At 40.5% G+C, this 20,586-nt stretch overlaps 1 protein-coding gene and 2 long non-coding RNA genes across 4 annotated transcripts; 2 read left to right on the forward strand and 1 right to left on the reverse strand.

Annotated features, from left to right (window-relative positions):
* Positions 1-575: 575 nt before the first annotated feature.
* On the reverse strand, positions 576-11,881 carry CEBPG (CCAAT enhancer binding protein gamma). 2 transcript variants are annotated; one of them, XM_072632034.1, is made up of 3 exons: positions 11,744-11,881; positions 9,273-9,345; positions 576-4,498 (listed from the first exon to the last, which is right to left on the reverse strand). In XM_072632034.1, exon 3 carries the CDS (start codon positions 4,369-4,371, stop codon positions 3,919-3,921), a length of 453 nt encoding a protein of 150 aa, XP_072488135.1. In that variant the 5' UTR covers positions 4,372-4,498; positions 9,273-9,345; positions 11,744-11,881; the 3' UTR covers positions 576-3,918. The 2 variants fall into 2 exon arrangements, with proteins under 2 accessions (XP_072488135.1, XP_072488136.1); XM_072632035.1 differs by lacking the exon at positions 11,744-11,881 and adding an exon at positions 11,083-11,102.
* Positions 10,902-13,685, forward strand: LOC140519215 (uncharacterized). Its single transcript, XR_011972127.1, has 2 exons — positions 10,902-11,230; positions 12,145-13,685. It is a non-coding gene; the product is annotated as an uncharacterized lncRNA (long non-coding RNA).
* A 550-nt stretch (positions 13,686-14,235) lies between these two features.
* Positions 14,236-16,357, forward strand: LOC140519216 (uncharacterized). The gene is made up of 2 exons (XR_011972128.1): positions 14,236-14,360; positions 15,744-16,357. It is a non-coding gene; the product is annotated as an uncharacterized lncRNA (long non-coding RNA).
* The last annotated feature ends 4,229 nt before the right edge of the window (positions 16,358-20,586 follow it).

Raw genomic sequence — 20,586 nt, forward strand, 5'->3', positions numbered from 1 at the left:
AACATTAAACTCCATTCACTCTCTTATAAACAAAATGCTGTACGTCTATTACTTTAAAAATGTTACCACTTCAAAACCTGAATGTCCTGGTGAGGACAAGTGGCAAGTGTAAGAGAGACTGAAAGGCTAAGTCTGACGCTTAGGAGTGTCCAGCTAAATTAGTCTTTCAAACACAAGTCCAATTCTGAAATTATTTAGGAAAATTCCATTTTTATAACTCTTGAAAAATGCTTGGTAAGATTAGAATTAAGATAAACATGAATGAATCTTTTCCCTTCACTAGGAAGGAAACAAGGTTATTTGTCTAATCAGCAAAATCCAATGACCGCTTTCCTAATTCTACATATAGGATAACTCTTAATTAAGAGGTGATATCTAAACAACCAAAAATAAAACTTTATTTTCACCAAATACTACATGAAATTACCCCCCAGATAATTAAAATCTAGATCCCACCAGAGACAAAAACATTTCAAAGTCTGAATAACAGGTCTCCCAACTTTCATTCATCCAATTTGTTCATTATACAAAAAAGTCTTGTGTATATAATCTTTTTAAGTAAAAATGCAAATTGATGCCACTGTTCCAAAGATTTTTATTTCAAATTCATTGGAAGAAATCAAATTTTATTAAAAAAATAGAAATCTCACAAACTGAGAAAAGCCAGGAATAGAAAGAACAAGTTGGTACACTTTATTTTCCTGAGAGGCAGAGCTACCGGCCACAACGTGGTCTGTCTTCTCCCCAGCTTCTGTCAATTCAACATAAAAACCAGTTTCTCTATTTCTAAGGCAGTTTGGAGTACTCTGAGCACTATCTGGTTTAGGTTAAATATTTTAGGCCTGCTAAAGACAACAGAGAAAGCCGAAGTGCTTTAAATTGCACACACACTTCCAATTTATGTCAGTTTCCAAATTTTCTAAACCCTGGTTATCTAGAACATGGTTCCATTTTGTTGGCATGCCTTCTAGAGTACCTGAGCTCTTGTTCTAACATTAAGTTAACAAAACAGACCCAATCTATGCAATAGGAAGTTTTTATGATGAAATCTTGCACTCTGAAGTTCTTTCAATTCAGAAACTGATAACCTCAAAAGCACAGAAGATTAAAACATAAATTGAAGACCACCAGCCCACCAGTTTATGTAGACTCAGAACATTGGCCAAAAGAACGGCTTAACTCACAAATCAAATTCTGTGGCTTTAGGGCAGCGCTAAGAACACACAGGGACTTGATAATCTCAGCAGCTCTCAACTTTTGTCATTTTCCAACATTTGGTTTTCCTTTGAAATTATGTACTTATCTGCTATTCTACTAAAAACCAAAGCCCTCATTCCAACCCAGCATATTAAGGTATTACAGGTATACCTCTACTTTTGTGTACTATGAAATATGTCTCTATTATATCTTAAACTAAAACTTTGTAATTTACTTAGCTTGTCAAGCATGAAGGCTTGAATCCACTTAAGAAATAGTTTCAAGTTATATTTTAGCTGATTTTAAAATACTTAACACACATCTACCATCCCCGAGAGCACCCATAAATCCCCATTGGATCACTGAAAAATGTATCAAGTCTGATGAGGTTATTAACACAGGACAAAGACTGGAAGTCAGGAGATCTGCATACTAGTCTTAGGTCAGTCACTAATTTGTCACGTGATCTTGAGCAAGTCACAACCTTTCTGTACCTTAGTTTCCTTATCTATACCATAAGGGGATGTGACTACATTTCTATAAGCTATCATTCTGTGTTTCTATGATGGATGTGTTTTTCAGCAAATTATATAGGAGAAAAAAAAGTCTAGAACTGTATGTGCTTGACAGTAAGTCACCTGATGTCACCAGTTATGAAACTCATTTTAAAGTATGAGTGAGATGATCCAGCTTCAATCTGCTTCTAAAGACTTATATGGGGTGACCTAGTTAATCAAAACCTCTATTAGCTCTAACAGGTAGTTAAACATTTCAAGCCAACACAATGAACTGGTCCTTACAAAAACCCCCATACTCTTTCCTTGCTCCATACGAAGTCAATACCTTTCCAAGAAAGGTCCAATCATTCATAAAAAGACCTACTATTTTCACAAATAGACCTACAACTAGAAAGACTTTAGCTAACTCCCATCCTATTCCAATAAGCAAGCCCAATGTTACTTATCACAATTCCAACTACTGAGTCTAATACAAGATGCAAATTAGCTCAAATTTGACATTATATACCAAATCTTAATCAGCAATTTTATCCCATAGGGTTTCTAGTCTCTCCCTTCCCCTAATCCAGAGAGCTATCCTGACAAGTAAATGGCTTAGATGCCAAGAAAGAGGAGTTTTTATCACCCTATTCAAAACCTCCACAGGTTCCACTGCAAAGTATTCCACTCATTAAATAAAAGGCACTCCTACTTCCCTCAAATGTCTTAATTATACTGGTATGAAGCACTGTACTACAGCTAGAAACAAGGAAGCAGACAGAAGCAAACAGATTTACCTGTTGGTCAGTCCGGCTTCCTTTCCTCAACAGAGCGGATGAATTTTACTAAATGGTAAGGAAGCCAGGTCCATGTAAAATTACAAAGTAAAATAGATAAGATAAAGTAGAGCCAAAAAAAATGTTAAGAAAGTCTTTTAAACTGCTACTATTAAATGGAATAGTCTCTAGAGCTTCCCTTTGATATTTTTAATCACAAAATAATTTTGTACTTTCTCTATCAGCATCCTAACAACTTTTTCACCAACATACTCTTTCTAAATGTTTAAAGGGCAAACAAGCTTAAAAGTTAATGAATGGAAGTAAATGATACAAAAATATTTGGGAGAGTATACTGCGATGACCAGACAAGAAATATGCCAGGCTGATATTACAAACGATGAAATAAGTTAAAAGGGATTGACATGTTAGTTTATCTTTTTAAGACTCATCTTAATGGTGTATTACCATTGTATTTTCAGGAAAAGTATGAAATCATCTACATATTTTTGAGTAATCAATCTTTTGCCCCCTTATAAAATTGTGACCTAAGAAAAATTTCCTTTTCAGTAAAACTACCTCTTGAACCAAATACTAACCAGGCTGCTAATACACTATGGAAAGTACTTTTCAATATATGTAGCCAAAAAACATCTATTTTAACGATTCTTTGAAACTTAGAGACACTTCTGGTTTTTCTGAGTTAGCGAAACATTCCTGATTTTTTTTCATATAGCCCTATAATCCCAGAAAACCTGAAAGGAGAATTCTAAAAATTTCACTGATATTGAGGATTATAAGAATAAATATTAATCCACTTGCCCCCTTAGCCATTTAGTTTTGGTATGCCAATTTCAATTCATTACATAACACATTTATAATCCCCTGTTTATAATTTAGCCATCACTGCTGAACCATACTATTGAGAAGCAATTTATGCCAACTAGGGAAAAACTTCTAATTATGTTAAAACAATGTATTTATAACCTTCACATTACAAAATGATCTGTCCCTAAACAGCCAATTTATGTTACAGTGTACAGATTTTTAAAAGAATATTTAACATTAATTTTTTTCATCCAATTCTCTTCGTCCATTAAATCCAACAAACTTCTGCCCAATTTGCCACTTGCTGGTATACTCCTATTTCTCCATGCCAAAAAAGATAATGAGCATTTCTGGGGAAATCCAAGTCTTAGCAATAATATCAAGTTCTGAGATTTTTATATCTTTCAAAAAATTATCTAACTTTTGATAAAAAGCAACTTATTACTTCAAAACAGACAAACAAGTTAACATTTTAGGCTAACCAAATCTTCAGTGCTTAACCTAGAAAATATCCCAAAAAGGATCTTTAAATATTAAAACAGATCAGCTTTGATACTAATGTGAGTGGTGTAAGTCACACCTCCTAAAGTTCAATTCCCCAAGACTGTGAAACAACAACTCTACTGAACTGTGTTATCAGGATTTGTTGTAGTGCTTTCAGTGCTCATAGGTTGTACGTTGTCTGCCAGATTGTGTGCATGCTCAAGAAACAAATCTTTAAGTACACTTAATTCCTTAGTCAGCAGTTTGATTTTTGCTTCCAAGCGTTCATTCTCTTCTTTAAGCTGGTTGACCCTCTGCAAGGTATCCTGGGCTTTCTGCTTGCTTTTTAACCGACTCTTTTTCACTGCCATGTTGTTCCGTTCCCTTCGCTGCCGATACTCATCACTGTTCCTATCCATAGATGAACTCTTTTTGCTCTGCTTGCTGGGAGGTGCAGCTTTGCCTCCTCCCCCAGGGCTGACTGGCACCACCTGAGGAACCTGCTGCAAACCACTGGCATGTGCCTGTGTATGAATAACACTTATTCCATTTGCTCCTGCAGTACTGCTCTGTTGGGATGTCTTGCTCATTTGGACAGACTCTTTTTTAACCACAGCAGAGTTAGAAATGGTGGGGAGGAGAGCAGAAGAAGGGGTGAAGAAGATACAAGTGACCAACAGTTTCCACAGTCAACTGCCAAGAAATCTTCTCATGTACCTAGGAGAAAAAAAACATTATTAAACATTTTAAATAACAGGTTTAAAAGAGACTTTGCACTTGACTTGATTATTTAACATAAGCTTAGCAATGGTCTATCCAACATTGTTTTTGTACTGGAAAAAAGTCTATGGTAGAACTGCCAACTTTTTAGATGTTTCAGAAGTCTCAAATCATTTAATTTGGAAGGATTATTTAATGGGTCATCCTTTCCAGCTCCAGTACTACGGGAGGACAGATTGCATTTCTCCAAAAAACCATCCCTGATGGACGTCTAGTTCAGCACTCAGAATCTCCAGTAATAGTCATTTCACAACCTCCCTAGACAATTTATTACATTGCCTAACTTTTCTTCCAGTTATAAGGAGATTGTCTAATATTAACTTAAGTTATCCCTGCAGCCATGTAACACTATTACTTATTTGTTCAATGTGGAGTGAAAAAAATCTTAGTTGGATCTTTTTATATCCTTTCGATATAATGTTCTTTCCTAGGACCACCTTTTCTACACAAAGGTCATCTAATTATTGGCCGTTGGCTATTTTATTCATCAGTTACATTTGGTACTCCCTCAAATATCTGACTGGAGCCAACCTGGGTCCAGCCTGGAGATGGCAAAGGCCCCAGTGAGTCCTAGATTGTGGGGGAAGGGAAAGGTATCCGGAGGGTTGCTTCATAAATGACTTCAGGCCTTCAGGCCCAAGTTCTCCTATGTATAAAGAAGGGAGTTGGGCTAAAAGATTTCTAAGGCCTCTTCCTTCAACTTTAACAGTTTGTGATTATTTCTAATCACAGCTCCCTACACTCCAAACTCAGCTTCCTCTATTTTGGAGGGCACCAAAAGGTTTTTGAGCTAGACTCAACAGATTCGTAATGATCCATACGTATAGGCATCATGCTAAAGAAGAAGGAGACATGGAAAATATATCTCTGGTTAGAATATAAAAAACAGAAATGTAACACTAAAGAGAGAAGCAGAATTGTATAATAGAGCTAGAGAGCTGATCTTGGAGTCAGGGAGATCTGAATTCATGTCCCACCTCGATGGGACCCTTGGCAATTAACTCACTTCTCTCAGCGTCCCAGACTACCTTCTCTAAGATTTAAAGTTGAAGACCAGGTGCCCACTGACATGGGCAAAAAATCTCCACCTGGAGCTCAGTACACCAATGAAATCACTGATATGGCTAAAAAAATAAAGACACTAAAAATCTGGACTAAAATATCATCAAGTAGGTAATCTTAGCCACAGGTAAGGACAGAGTTCCTAAAGATATTTAATTCATTTAATTAAAAGCACACACCAAGTAAAGTACATCAAAATTAATTTTCCACATACTATATAGCAAAGGATTATAAGAGTCTATTTTATAATAATCTACCCTGAAAAAGTGCATGTGTCTAAAATGGTTAAACCAGATGCCTCTCCTGATAACATTTACAAATTAATCAACTATTAGCAGTAAGCCTCATAGACATACTATACTTAAGAAAACATAAGGTTACCACTGAGGAAAATTCTAGATGGATCACACTGTCATTCAGCCTCAGCCTTTTAGGCAAAAGAGTTATGTTTATGGACAAATCATTACCATTAAGTCAAAGAGATACACTAAAACCCTAGGTTTATATTTCAGCATCTTTTCAAACATTTTATTATTTATGTACTGGACAGAAAAATCAGCACTTCAAGTGTATGCAGTGAACACAATAGGAAACACTAGGTTCACATTTGACTAGTTACTACCCCAAGCTCAGCCTACTGGAAGCAGGGTGGTGCCTTTATCCCTTTCATAAGAATCATTTCAAGTGTGAAGCATTTGGAAACGCTTCAGATTAAAACTGGATCTGAAAACTGCAAATTCCCGCCAACATTCTTATTGAGTCATAACTCTCAATTTCAACCACTGCTTCCAAATCAGCATCACACTGAAGGCTTAGAGTATTTTTATACAATAATGAAAAGAAATAACAACACTAATACAAGCTAAAGCAAAGATGTAAAAATTTAAGTTTTCAATCTATCCTAATTTGATTTGGGAGATGCCTAAGTAATTCATCCTTTTTTTCTAACCCAGTTAAAATTCAAGGTTTCCTCAAATTGTTTTTACCTTAACAAAGGCCTGCACACTTAGATTCAAGGCCTCCCAGAATCAAGGTAAGTGACAAGCAAAATCTTTTCTAGCAACTTTTTTAAAGCAGCTTCATTTTAATTTAAGACAGTGTTACTGAAATGTACACTCCACAAAGTTTGTAATATTCTGAGAGCAGATAATAGAAGACTTCCAAAAACAAAGATCTTTGGACCACCTCTTGTCTGTTTTTCTAGAGTGTGGCAGCTCCTCTTTCTACTCAGTTCACCATCTTTCCCAATGAATCATCCTCTTTTTCAGTTTATGTTTATAGCATTATACAACTCTGACTGTCCATGTGCCCCAGGTTTATCCCTTCCAGAACAAGTTTCAAAGTAGGTAGGACTAAATATTATTTATATTAGTGCTACTATTTGCTTCCCACTATTTACAGGGAGTTGTACAACTTGGGCACCTTGAGGAACCCATCTTCCACATACCCCCATTTTTAATAACCTACTGAAAATGGTCTTTAAGCAATTTATGCAGCTAAGAGGTGTATTTAATGCTATTTTGACAAGGCAAAGCAATCTAAGAACAAGGAATGCAACTCAGATGTCAGCTCTCTAGGGCCCTGCTTATGGCTGTACCAATGATTCATAAGTGTGACCTTTGTTTACCACCAGATACTTACCTCTTGGGAGAAAGAAACTGAATTGATATTTATAAAGTGTTCTAAAATCCTTTATGACAAAAAGATCTGAATAATTAAGTTGCATATCTTTGCGTGGCTTTACAGATACGTGGTTAGGAAAAACTAGGCAAATGACATACCTCTCCTTACAATACCATCAAGAGCCAGAGATTTCCTCAAAACTCTGAAAAATGCCTCTAAGGTAACAATGTAGATGTAAAAAAAATGATTTTTTCAATTTTGTTTACAGTAAGAAAGTATTTTACGAGGATCACAGGATCTACTTTAAGAATGAACCAAACTCATAATATTAAAAAAAATAAACCTCTGAGGAGCTATGATGAAAGGACACACCCTCTCCCCAACCCACCTCTTTGTGGACTGAGAAGTCTACAGGTGTTGCACACTGCACATTTTCAGACTTTCAACGTAGTGATCAGTTGTGCTGATTTTTTTATTTTTTCTTTCTTTTTTTGTTTTTAAAAAATATTACCGTAGAGAATGCCCTCTGGGAGGTGGAAGGATACAAGGGAAAATTACAATAATGTGGAAAACAGAGGACATAAAAAAATTGATAAATCTTGCCTCAATATGACCTGGGTAAAATTAATTGACATGATTTGTGGTGCATCACCAAGAATTTGAGGAAAAGTAGTATCAATAAATTGAACTCTCAGAATGAATGAAAACTCAAACAAGACATATAGACTTTTAAAAGTCTGATCCACTAGTATCCATAACTTAGTTTATAATACAGACAATATTAAAAATTCAAAAACAGTTCTTTTAAACACTGTTTTCTAATTCAGATTCAAGTAATTATATATGCTTCTCAGAACTTACTCCAAAGTCAAAAGGACCTTATAAGTCCACTAGCTCAACTTTTAATTTCACAAGAGAGAACCACATGCCCATAGAGATTAACTAATCCAAAATCACAAAGTGGTACAGCTGGAACAACTAACCAAATTTTGCCACATGTATTTCTGGACTTTTTTTTTAACTTGCTCCTGAAACTGAGTTTAAAACATTCTAAAATCAACCTTTTAGGGCAATGACTGAAAAAACTATAATATACAAATGTAATAAAGTATTAATATGCAATAAAAATAATGAAAATGAAGAATTCAGAGACGTGAAATTTGCATGAACTGATGCAAGACAAAATAAGCAGAACCCAGAGAACATTATACACAGTGATTATAACAATGTAAATGAACAGATGCTTAAAAGGAAGTTGAAGTAATGGAAAAACCAATGGAAGTCCCAGAGAAGACATAATAAAACACAGAAAGACAGGGGACTATCATGAGAGACAATGATAGACGACAAGTTATCGCATATATTATCAGATGTCTCTTTATGTCTTTGACTAAACTGTTTTTCCCCTGTCACAAGGGAAAGTTAAATCTAGAAAAGCAGTGGTGAGAAGTGACTGATGTAAAGACAAACAGTATTACTAAAATGTATTTTTTTTCAATGAAGTGCTATGGAAATATGAAAAAAACTAACAACTGAAATAACAACAAAACATAATGCTCAAGTAAGGGGAAAAAAAGAATGTCCACCTATAAAAGTGGAAAAACAAGAAAAAAATGTATTTGGTTTTGATTCTAACAATTATTAAGTGCTTCTGGGTTTGGAGAACTGGAGATTCAAAACTTATTTAAGTCCCTACTCTCACAGAGCTAGTGTGTTAGAGGGAATGGGCAAATCTACAAATAACTACAATTGAATAACATCTGGTAAGTGCATAAGTATCTAAAGTGGATGAAGATCAGGATATTCAGGTAAAGGGGGAGAAGGGGTCTGGGAGTCAAAATGCCCCTCTTTTACCCTACCCCTGGTGGGATATATAGGGTATCCCTGAAGAAAATATACCTCCTTCAAAAAAAAAAAAAACTCCACGTTTCCATCACCCTCTCTGTGATTACTTCTTCACCATTTTCATTTACTTCACGTTCATTTCAAATTCACAGGTGCTGCTGTGATAAATTTTCATACCCACCTCTTTTCCCAGTTGACTCTCAGAATGTTACATGATCATCCACAATGAATACCTTGTATATCCAATTTGTGAACTGCAAGAAATTAGAATTCCCATAAACAAAAGAATATTACTTTATCTCAATTTAGATCTTTATCATCTGATATTCTTTTACAACCAGCCTATTAAAACCCAAGTTTTTCTAAACTTACTGCTGTTCACTTTTGAAACCTTTACCATGCAAAAATTATGGACAGTAAAACTGTAAATGTTTCCTTTTGGTAATAATTTATAATACTGTTCACCTTCCTGATATTTAGAAACAAACTTGATCCCAAAGGGCCAATATTATAAGTCTGGGTTGTCAAACACACATTTCGCAAACAAACCAAAAATTAAGCATTTCTGGCAAGAACAATTCAGCTTTTTATTGAGTTCATCCAGCCCCAGATGCCCTTACTGCTAATCTCCAAACTAGTATTTAGCACTTCACTCCAGAGGTCAAAGCTAGCAGCCAGCAAGAGAATGGGCTACTTCTCCAATCCAGAGAGGAGGTGGGGTCTATTTCCCCAGGGGGAGGAAGTGTTGACAGAGAATATTGGGTTGTGCTCCTACAGCAGGATAGGAAGTGATATTCCCCTCCCACACAAGAGAGAAACAAAACTCTCTCCTAGTATTACTGTAGGGCAGCCAGAAATTAGCTCCCGGGGGCCTAGTTGACTGGGGGCAGGGGTAGCTCTGAGAAGTCACAGGGGAGAGGGAGGTGGCTCTGCTGAGGAAGAAGCAGATTCACTGGACACTCCAGGAGGACCTCCAGTAGCCTGGGTGTCGAGAAACAGCTTACCCACTAACTCCCAGTGTGACACTGGGCAAATAAGCCCCCTCCCCTTTTGGGTCCATCCTAGGTTTCCCCATCAGCTGAATGACAGGGGTGATCTTCGTGCTCTTAAAGAACCCCTTCCACTTCTTACAGCTTAGGACCCTGGACTACCCAAGCCAGTTTCCAGGCTCGTGGGCAAGAACAAGTGAAGGCCGTCAGGTTCAGCCGGACTGGGAGAGAAGGGGGAGGCAGGGCTGAGGTCCATTCTGAAGGAGTAGGAACAGCGTAGGAAAACCGTGAAGATTATCCCAGTTTTCTCCAACTGCGAAAGCAAGGGAAAGGAGACAAAAAGCAGGCCTGGGCTTGAGGCCCCTCTCATGGGGAAAATAAAATAGCAACAAGAAATAATGAAAATAGCTGACATTTCCATAGCACTTCCAATGCTTTTTGTGTATTACCTTTCCGACCCATAAAGAAGCCGGGAAGGAAGTACTGTAACTATTCCTATTTTACGCAGGAGGAAACAGAAGACAGAAGAAGTTAAGTGACTTGCCCACGGTGGCTCAGTTAATACCACGTTGAACCCAACACTCTACCAAGTCCAGTCAGTACAACACGGGTTTTCAACCTAAGGCTTACGACTTAAAAAAAAAGATAATTATTTCAATGAAATTTATTTCTTTTGCAATCCTATGTATCTTATGCATGGCCTTCTCAATGGTGGGGGAAGGACCGCAGAAAGAGAATTTGGTACCCCAAAACAATTTTTAAATGAATATAAAGCAGACCCTAATCTGAGGAGTCCAGAAGCTGCAGAACACCCCAAGGCAGGGATTTATGCCACGGGAGATGGGGAGAACTCCGGCCCCGCGGACGTGCTCCCCACCCCCGTGCCTGGACCTCTCTTCCGGGATGCCACCTAGTGCGGAAGCCATTCTCAATCCCCTCCCAGGCTGGTGCCCCTCCCGGGCTGACGACCCTCGGCTGATCCCGTCTACGTCCCGTCCGTACACGGGGGTTTCCGGGTTGTCTCCGGGCCTGAGCTCCTAAGCCGCGCACACCGAAAGAGCCTAATAAGTGCTTAGACCAGCAGCCCAAGGATTCCAAGGCACGCAGGACGCTCAGGGATCCAGGAAGTGACCAGTCTAAGATCGCTCAGGTAAGTAAACAATAGACTCAAACTTTACCACCCCTCCCCCTCCCGGCCTCATTCCAGGCCACGCACCCCACGCGGCCGCCGGGGGGCAGGGGAGGGAAGGGGTCTCCTCCCTAAGGCAGAGGAGAGGGGCCGGGCCTCCCGCCCCGCCCTTCCCTGGGCGCTGGGTGAAGGCCAGGGATGACCTCACCGCACCAGGGGGTGGGTGTTGCCAGCAGGTTGCATCAGACGCTGCACACGGAGCCGCTTCCCCCCACCCCCCACCCCCCAGCGCCATCCACACCCCGGGTCACGCGGGGACTTCCCCGAGTGGCGGCGGCGGCGTTCGGGGCTCGGGACCCGCCACGATCAGTCCCCGTTTCCCGGGCCCGGCCCCTGAGCGCGCCCCCGGTGGCCTCGTAGCTTCGCGCTCACGCGAGCGCCCGGCTACGCCGCGGCCTCCTGCGTCCAACCAAGCCCGACCCAGCCCGTCGGGCTCCCAAAGCCACCTCAACCCAGCCCGGGCCGGATCCTTACCTAGGGGGCCTCCACCTGAGGCGAACCTAGCGAGGCCCCCGCTACGGCGCGACCCCGACGCCTGATTTCGAGGAGTTGGAACCGGCGGACAGCGAGAGGCGATTGCGAAACCAACCACCCTCCCGCTCCCGCCCGGGCCGCGCTCGCGCTCGCTCTCACACCCTCCTCCCCTCCCCCTTTCTGAGCACCATTTACTAGCTGCCGGCGCCTGGGCCAATGGAAGAGCTCCATACGGGGGGATGATGAAACCTCCGCCCGCGACTGGCATGTCTATGAGCCAATCGAAAGCGGAGTTTGGGGAAGGGGGCGGGGCTCAGGAATTCCTTTTTGCCTTAAAGTGACAGGCCCCAGGAGGGTGTGGCTGAACCCCTCCTGACTCCTCCCCCTCCCTTTCCTTACAGCTGGAAGGCTCTGGCTAAGCTCTCTCTCCCAGTGAGGCTGCCTCCCGGAGTGACTCCGAAGCCGCGCTAACCGGGGTTTTCGCTGTGCTGGCCCAGCCGGCGTAGGTGGAGCGTCTTCCTGCCCGGGGCCAGGGAGTCCCGCGGCGGTCCGCCCTCCTGCTCATCCCGCGCGTGGCATGTTCGGCCTTTACCAGGGGGCGAGGAGGAGTGACTCTCCAGAACATCCCATGGTCCCGAGCAGCCCACCAGGGTAGCCGGCGCCCTCCTGCCCCTACCCAAGCCGGGTATTTCACCTGGAGGCCCCCTGGAAGGACGTGCCCAGAGCCCGCACACTGCCAACCTGAACCAGGGCACGAAGTCTTAGAAGAAAATGAGTGCCTCTAAAACTGCCAGGGGAGGAGGGCTCCCTCCGAGGTGAGCTTTCTCATCTCCCCGTCTCCTGGAGGAGCCAGCAGCAGCTCTCGCAGAAAAGACAACTTAGCAGATCCCCCATTAAGAAGGAGCCAGGAGGGGCTGCAGGTCCGAGGACGCGCGTGGAGAGCCGTGTCACTGACGAAATAAAACCCTCCCAGCTCCTGGAGCGCACGGCTGAGCTTCGAGCCTGCAGATGTTCAGTGCTGGAGGGAATGCAAGCTTCCACAGTAACGCAAACCAGGAGTTCTGCAGTATGAAATTGCTAGTATAAAGTTCGGTTTTGTGGTGAAGTTCCCAGGCCTGCACTCATACAGCCCCCAAAAAGGAGGAGAAGTCATCACACAAAATGAAGAGGGGTACACTTCTCAGATTTAAGCGAGATCTTTAACAAAAGCATACGAATTCACTTTTATAAATCAGGAAGCACCCACTTTCTGGATGAGTAGAACAGATTGATTGTTTGATGGCTTCCTCTTTAGCAATTCTTATCGCACAAGAAATAGGTAGTCTGAAAGAGGATATACTTCCTTCATGTCTTCAGGGCATAGTAACAACTTTCCTCATAAAATTGTTTGAAGAAATAACTAATCTGATTGTAAAACTCTTGCAAAATATAAAATGATGTCTAAATTATACATCATAAATTACTTATCAGGCATGGCGCTGGAGAGCCGCCATAATCTAGTGGCTAGAGAATTGCCTGTGGGGTTAGCAGGGAGAGAGATCTCAAGGCTCACTCCTCATACATACAGGCTATGTGATCATGAACAAGTCCCTTAATCTCTTAGTGCTGTAAAGGGCTCTCTCAAAATTAAACTGCAGAAAAAGATGCCAACGGCATTAGTAGAGGAATTTCCTTTACTGATAAAATCACAAATCTTGTAAAGAGCTGGAAGGTAGCAGAAGTCATCAAACCCAGCCCCAAATATCTGACTCTGCTGCTCAGAAAAGATAAATAACTTGGCCATGGTCACATGAGGATTTGAATTTAGGTCTTTTGACTCTAAGTCCAAGGCTCTTTCCTTCATACCACACTGCCTCTTATTTTATTCATCAGGAGTTGATCTAATATTCTGTTGTATGTGTTCATCTTTGAAATTTATCATTAAAAATCAATATACTTTTTATTTGGGTCTCTTATATTTTTAAGAAAAATTTGACAGTCCTCCAATTTGCCCAGTTTACAAAATCGATCTCATTATCATTCCAAAATGAATGGCAAAGTAAAATTCGTCTTTCAGGCCAGGTAATTTGCACTTTAACCATGTCATTTCTCAAGACCTACCACTGGTTCCCTCATAAGATTTTAGGCCAAACAAGACCTTAGAGATCTAATTTCTTGAGATTAAAGATAGAGAGATCTCCTTCCAAAGAGGGGTGAACTGTCTAAAGCTACTCAGTCCAGTATTCATTCTTTCGATACCATGTTCTCAGTAACATACCCTGCCTCAATTACAGCTGAGCTTTTCACCAATTTCCAAAGGCCTCTGCTTGTCTGCTTATGCCTATGTCCTATACAGGACTAGACAGGCTGTATTTCCAGCAGTTCCAGGAAGTGAGTGCCACAGGAGTTGGAATACAAATGTCCTTGATGGGCCTATGATTCAAGCGCAAATTAAACATTAAGCCTTTACTACTTCCAAGGCATGTTTTCAGCAAAGAAGAGGAACAAATGATGTAATCTCTGCCCTAAATGTGCTTTTCTACAGGAGAAAGAGAAGATTCCATATATACGTATTACATATCAAGGAGCAAAAGGAAAATTTGCCTAAAAATTTGAATTGAAAGATCACTTTCACAAGGTTTCATTTCTATTACTTTATATGCATTTTATGTTTATTGTTCTGAATACAGATTTCTGATCTGAGTATATGTGCACCTGAGTACATTCTCTAGAAGAATGGCAGAGGTTATTTCATTTCTGTCTTTTTGTCCCTACCACCTAACTGAATGCCTTGATACAGTAGGTCTGTAATAAATGTTTGCGGAATTAAAGTGATCTTACCCCTGAGCTGTCTTGCAAGAAGAAAGGAGAAAGATTCCAAAAGCTAACAATGAATAAAGCATGTTCCAAGGGTAGAGGATAAATGCACAGAGAAGAAAATATAATTGGTGAACAGCTAGGAGTCCAATGTGGCTAGAGTGTAGACTGCATGAAAGGACATCATGATACATCAGATTAGAAAGGCAGGTTGAAGCTGGATTGTGGACCACAACTTACTGGCTAAGAATTTTGTATTTTATTCTATAAATAGTATGAAGCCATCAAAGGTTTTTTAGAGAGGAGTGACATGGTTAGACCTACGTACAAAGTTTTCTACCTGTCCCTTATTAAAAAAAAAAATTGTGGTGAGAACCAAGTGTTTCACAGACTGTCTCCTCATCATGTAGCATTGAGGTGTCTGCATGAATGGAAGGGAGGATAAAAGAAGGATAAACCTCTTATCCATCCACCCCCAACCTTCTTCCTGCTTGGAGTGGAAGCAGGAAGTTGGGGCCAGAGGCTACTCTGCTCTCAGAGAGATGGGGTACTGGACTAGAATTTTATCTTTCTGGTCTCTTCAGTTTTGTTAGTCTAGGGGAGGTGATCAGGCTCAATCTAATTTCTGGTCACTCTTTCATTATTGGGAAGAAGTAGGACCCAAAACTTTACAGACAAGACAACCACTTTCCCACCAAATATGAGTTCCATGATAAATGTAGCATTTAGCCAAGAAAACCTATTTATCTGGATAATTTGGATTACATTAAATTAAAAAAAAATTTATACAAATAAAACCAATGCAACCAAGATTAGAAGGAAATATATTTCCCAATTGATAAATGGTCAAAGGATATGAACACTCTGTTTTCAGAGGAAAACATTAAAGTTATTTATAGTCATATTAAAAAATGCTCTAAATCTTGATTAGAGAAATGCTAATTAAAACACCTCTGAGGTACCACTTCATACCTATAAGATTGATTAATATTGCAGAAAAGGAAAATGATGCATTGTTGGTGGAGTTGTGACCTGATCCAACCATTCAGGAGAGCAATTTGGAACTATTACAAAAGAGCAAACTGTTCATACCCTTTGATCCATCAATACCACTACTAAGTCTGTATCCCAAAGAGATCTAAAAAAAATTGAAAAGGACCTATATGTACCAAATAATATATCTTCTGTTTTCTTTTTGTGGCAGTAGAGTATTGAAAATTGGGGGAATGCCCATCAGTTGGCGAATGGCTGAGCAAGTTTTGATATATGACTATAATGGAGTACTATTGTTCTATAAGAAATGCTGAACAGGCAGATTTCAGAAAAACCTGGAGAGATTTACATGAACTGATGCTGAGTGAAGTGAGCAAATACAGGAGAACATTATATGCAATAACAGCAACATTGTTCAGTGATCAACTATGAAAATCTTAGTCCTCAGAAATAAAATGATTGAAGACAATTCCAAAAGACTTATGATGGAAAATGCTAACCACATCCAGAAGAAAAAAACTATGGTGTTTGAATGTAGATCAAAGCACACTGTTTTCATTTTTTTAGTTTTTGTTTTTCCCATGTTTTCCCCCTTTTCTTCTGTTTCTTCTTTCACAATATGACAAATGTGGAAATATGTTTAACATGATTGCACATGCATAACTTAGATCACTTGCTCTTTTGGGGAGGAAAGGAGGGAGAAAGGGAGGAAGGGAGAAAATTTGGAACTTAAAATTATATGAAAAGTTAATGTAGAAAACTGTCTTTTCATGTAATTGGAAAAAAATAAAATACTATTTACCAAAAAAAGAAATAAAAGAAAAATCTGTTCAAATTGGTAGCAAAACAGAAATCAGAGGTGTACATAGGAGAATATATACCAGACAATATAGAGTGAAGGAGTTTTTTTTATTGGGAGCAAGGTAACTCAGCTCAACCATAAAGTCCTAAACCTCACTCAAGGGAAAGTTCCCAGAATTCCCTACTATAGCAAACTGGGGATAAGGGCATTATGGAGATTGCCAACTCCTCTCATATCTTCCCAGAATCTTTTCCTTCAGCAACTGAAAGTGGGGTAAGATTCTTCCATTTTCCCTCTCAAAGCTGGAAGCCAGAAAGCAACTTGAAGCTTGAAAACTCAAAGACTGAAACTCTGACACTCAACAACTCTCGCCCTCACCCTTCTTCCCTCCCTCCTAGAGGTTGTGTATATTGATCTCTATGGATAAAAGAGAAAGTTTCATACCAATGGGCATTGGGATTAGGATTTCGAAAGGCTTTCTCAGGGATTAATACTCTGAAAAGTAGGATTTTTCACCTTCTAATCCTGCCCACTAGAGATATATAGAGCAACATCTTATGTTTTCAAAAATTAGAAAGAAAAGGTTCAAAACAGAGCAGAAGAGGAAAGAACCAGCAAGGGCACAGATGTATTTTGTTTTGGAAGCTGAGAATAGTAGAAGAAACTTAGTACTTAGTCTAACTAGTGAAAGGCAAATGTAATCGAAGAGTTATAGTTACTGGTGGCATTAAAATTAGGGAACAGAATATGACAAGGCATCAGAAATCTGATCAATTCCCGTAAATTCAATAACCACTTCGGTAAAAATGACTACCATATCTATTATATACTCAGCCCTAGTTTCTTTCCTAAGCTCCAGTCTTACATTGGTCATCACTGGACATTTCCAACTGGATTCCTCCCATAGATATCTCAAACTACACATCTGAAACAGAGATCATAATCTTCCCCTAAAAAACATACCTGCCTCTACTTAAAATTTCCCTGCTTCTCTAGGGGGTTGTGGGGTGTTACATGTGTTCAGGGAAGATTAGTATCTCTGGTATGGGGGCTGCCAAGCCCTTTTCAGGGCTGCTTTTCACCTTTGGTGTCCATCTGTTCCACGTGACTCTCACATGTGGCTCCAAGAAACTGTAGTATGCACAATGACCACACCCCAGTAAATTGTTTCAGCAGCCAGGCTAAACCAGGTTGAGGGTAACTGAGAGATCTCAAACCCATCAGTGAGTTAGGGGGGTGTCTGCCCCAAGCATGTTAAGACTTCCCCTTGTGGAATGGGCAGATAAAAACAATTTGTTCCAATAGCCATGAAGGCAGCTGAAGCACGGCTGGGGAGCGCTGAGAGCTTGGTTAGGGATCAAAGATGCCAAGGTCATCCACTGCATCTTGATCTATCACCAGCTGTCTTGACTCCTGCCACAGAACCATGATGACTCTGGAGGACAGAGGCTGATGACTTCATGCAACTCTGCCTCATTTAAGTCCAGTTTACATACGAAACAAAAGACATCACCCTTAACATTCTATCCTTTTTACCTATCTCAAAGTCCTGTGGTAACAAGCAAGTGACAAAGCAGCAAGTGAGGACACAGTGGGAGCTGCATTCACAACCCTGAACACAGATGGCGGTGGAACAGAAAAGGAGCGGGCAGCTTTCAGAGATTTGGTGTACAGCACTGCATTTGCTCATCTCGGTCAGAACTCTCACAAACATCAAGACTGGTTGGACAAAAATGATGTGGAAATTCAGAGGCTGCTAAATGAAAAATAGGAACTCCACCGGGTTTGCCTGCAGGATAGTTCATCCACCTCTAAGAAGGCAGCATTTAATTCCATCAAAGCTGGAAAGAGCTGAGAGAGATGCAGGATTCTTGGCTCAGTAAGAAGGTGAATGAAATTCAGTTTTATGCTGATAGTAACAATCCAAAGTGTTTTTATGACTCCCTGAAGGCTATTTATGGGACAAACACCCATGGCACATTTCAGTTACTCAGTGCTGATGGAGCCATATTGATCAGTGATAAGGATGTAATCCTAGAGAGACAGACTGAATACTTCCATAGAGTTCTCAACAGACCTTCATCAATCAATGCTGAGGCCATTGACCATTTTCCTCAGGCTGAAGTCAGTCCCTTCCTACCTGAAGTTCCAACTGAAGAAGAGGTTTTGAGGGCCATTGGGCTCCTTTCATGTGGCAAAGCACCTGGTACTGATTCTATTCTAGCTGATATTTACAATGTGGGGAGTCTATTGCTCTTATAAAAGCTGACTGAAATTTTCCAGGTTACGTGGCAAGAGGAGTTCAAGAATGCCTCCATTGTCCATATTTATAAAGGTAAAGAAAATAGATTGTCCTGTGACAATCACATGGGGGTGTCTCTCTTAGTCATTGCTGCAAGATTCTTGCCAGAGTCCTCCTTAGTGGGCTGATCCTTCACCTAGAAGACGGTCATCTACCTGAAAGCCAGTGCGGCTTCAAAGAGGTCTGAGGAACGGTTGATGTGTTTGCTGCTCAACTCCAGGAGAAATGCCAGGAGCAGAACAGAGGTCTGAACACAATGTTTGTAGCTCTGAACAAGATCTTTGATATATCAGTCATGAGGGGTTTATGGAAAATTATGTCGAAATTTAGTTGCCTAGAGAAGCGCATTAGCATCGTATGTCATTTCACGATGGCTTGTTTGCCAGGGTTCTGGATAATGGACAATGCTCTTGCACTCTTTCCGACACCAGTGGAGTGATACAAGGCTGTGTGCTCGCTCCCATGCTTTTTAGGATGATGTTTTTATCCATATTCTCAAATGTGTTCAGTGAGGACAAACACAGCATCAAGGTCAGCTACCACAATGATGGGAAATTCTTCAACTTGAAAAGGCTATAAGCCAAGACCAAAGTGGAGGGAGTATTGGTGAATGATTTTCTGTTCCCAAATGATAATGTACTCAAATCAGCCTCTGAAACTGAGATGGATTGATTCTCTATTGCTTGTGCTAATTTTGGCCTAACAATTAACACCAAGAAAACACAGCTGCTCCATCAAACAGCACCACACTATCCATATGTGGAACCATTGGTTACAGCAAATGGAGAAGTTTTGAATGCTGTGGATAAGTTCACTTACCTTGGTAGTGTACTTTCCCAGGATGTATAGACTGATAATGAGGTTGATGCAGGCATTGTCAGAGCTACCTCAGTGTTTGGGAGGCTCTGAAGGAAAGTGTGGGAGAGAAGAGGTATTAGACTGACTGAAGGTCTACAGAGTCATTGTGCTGACCTCATTGTTGTGTGCCTGTAAAATGTGACCAGTCTACCAGTGCTGCGCCAGGAAACTGAGTCACTTCCATTTGAATTGTCTTAGGAAGATTCTGAAGATCACCTGGCAGGTTAAGATACCAGACAGTGAAGACATTTCTCAGACTAAACTGCCAAGCATTCAGAGTCTACTGCAGAGAGCACAGCAACTATGGGCTGGTCACATTGTTTGAATGCCAGACATAAAGCTTTGGCAAAAGCACTATTTTACGGAGAACTCACAACGGGCAAGCAGTCACATGGTGGTTAGAAAAAGGGATACAAGGACACTCTCAAGGTCTCTCTGAAGAACTTTAGAATTGATTGTGTAATATAGGAGACAGTGGGACAGGACCACCCAACATGATGTGCCCTTATCAGAGAAGATGCTGTGCTCTATGAGTAAAGCATCATTGAAGTAGCTCAAAAGAAACACAAGATGTGCAAATTTATAGAATCCACTCCAAATTTTCACATTTACTATTTGTACCCGAACTGTTTTAGAACATTCTGAACTCATATTGGTCTATCAGTCACAGTTGGATACACTGTAACTTGACTCTAACATAGTGATGCCATTTTGGTCCCCTTCGAGAAGGAAGGGCGACAACCAATCAACCAGCTTCTCTAAGAGCACCATCATCCTTCCAGTTACATAGATTCTCAACCTTGGGGTCATTTTCACTTCCTCATTTTCCTCATCTTTCATAATCAAGCAATTGCCTAGTCTTGCCACGTCTACCTCCACATTTATCGCATACCTCCTCTTTTCTCTGCTTACCAGTTACCACCTTAATTCATGTCATAATCACTTCTCACTTGTATTATTGCAAAAGCCTCCTAATTGGTCTCCAGTCTCTCTCCTCCAATCCCCCAAATAGTTACCATATTGTTATTCCTAAAGCACAAGTCTAACCATGCCACTCTCTTATTGGAGCCACCCTGTTGTCCCTATGATCAA

This window comes from Notamacropus eugenii, chromosome 1, assembly GCF_028372415.1.
Source record: "Notamacropus eugenii isolate mMacEug1 chromosome 1, mMacEug1.pri_v2, whole genome shotgun sequence".
Lineage (NCBI taxonomy): Eukaryota > Metazoa > Chordata > Mammalia > Diprotodontia > Macropodidae > Notamacropus > Notamacropus eugenii.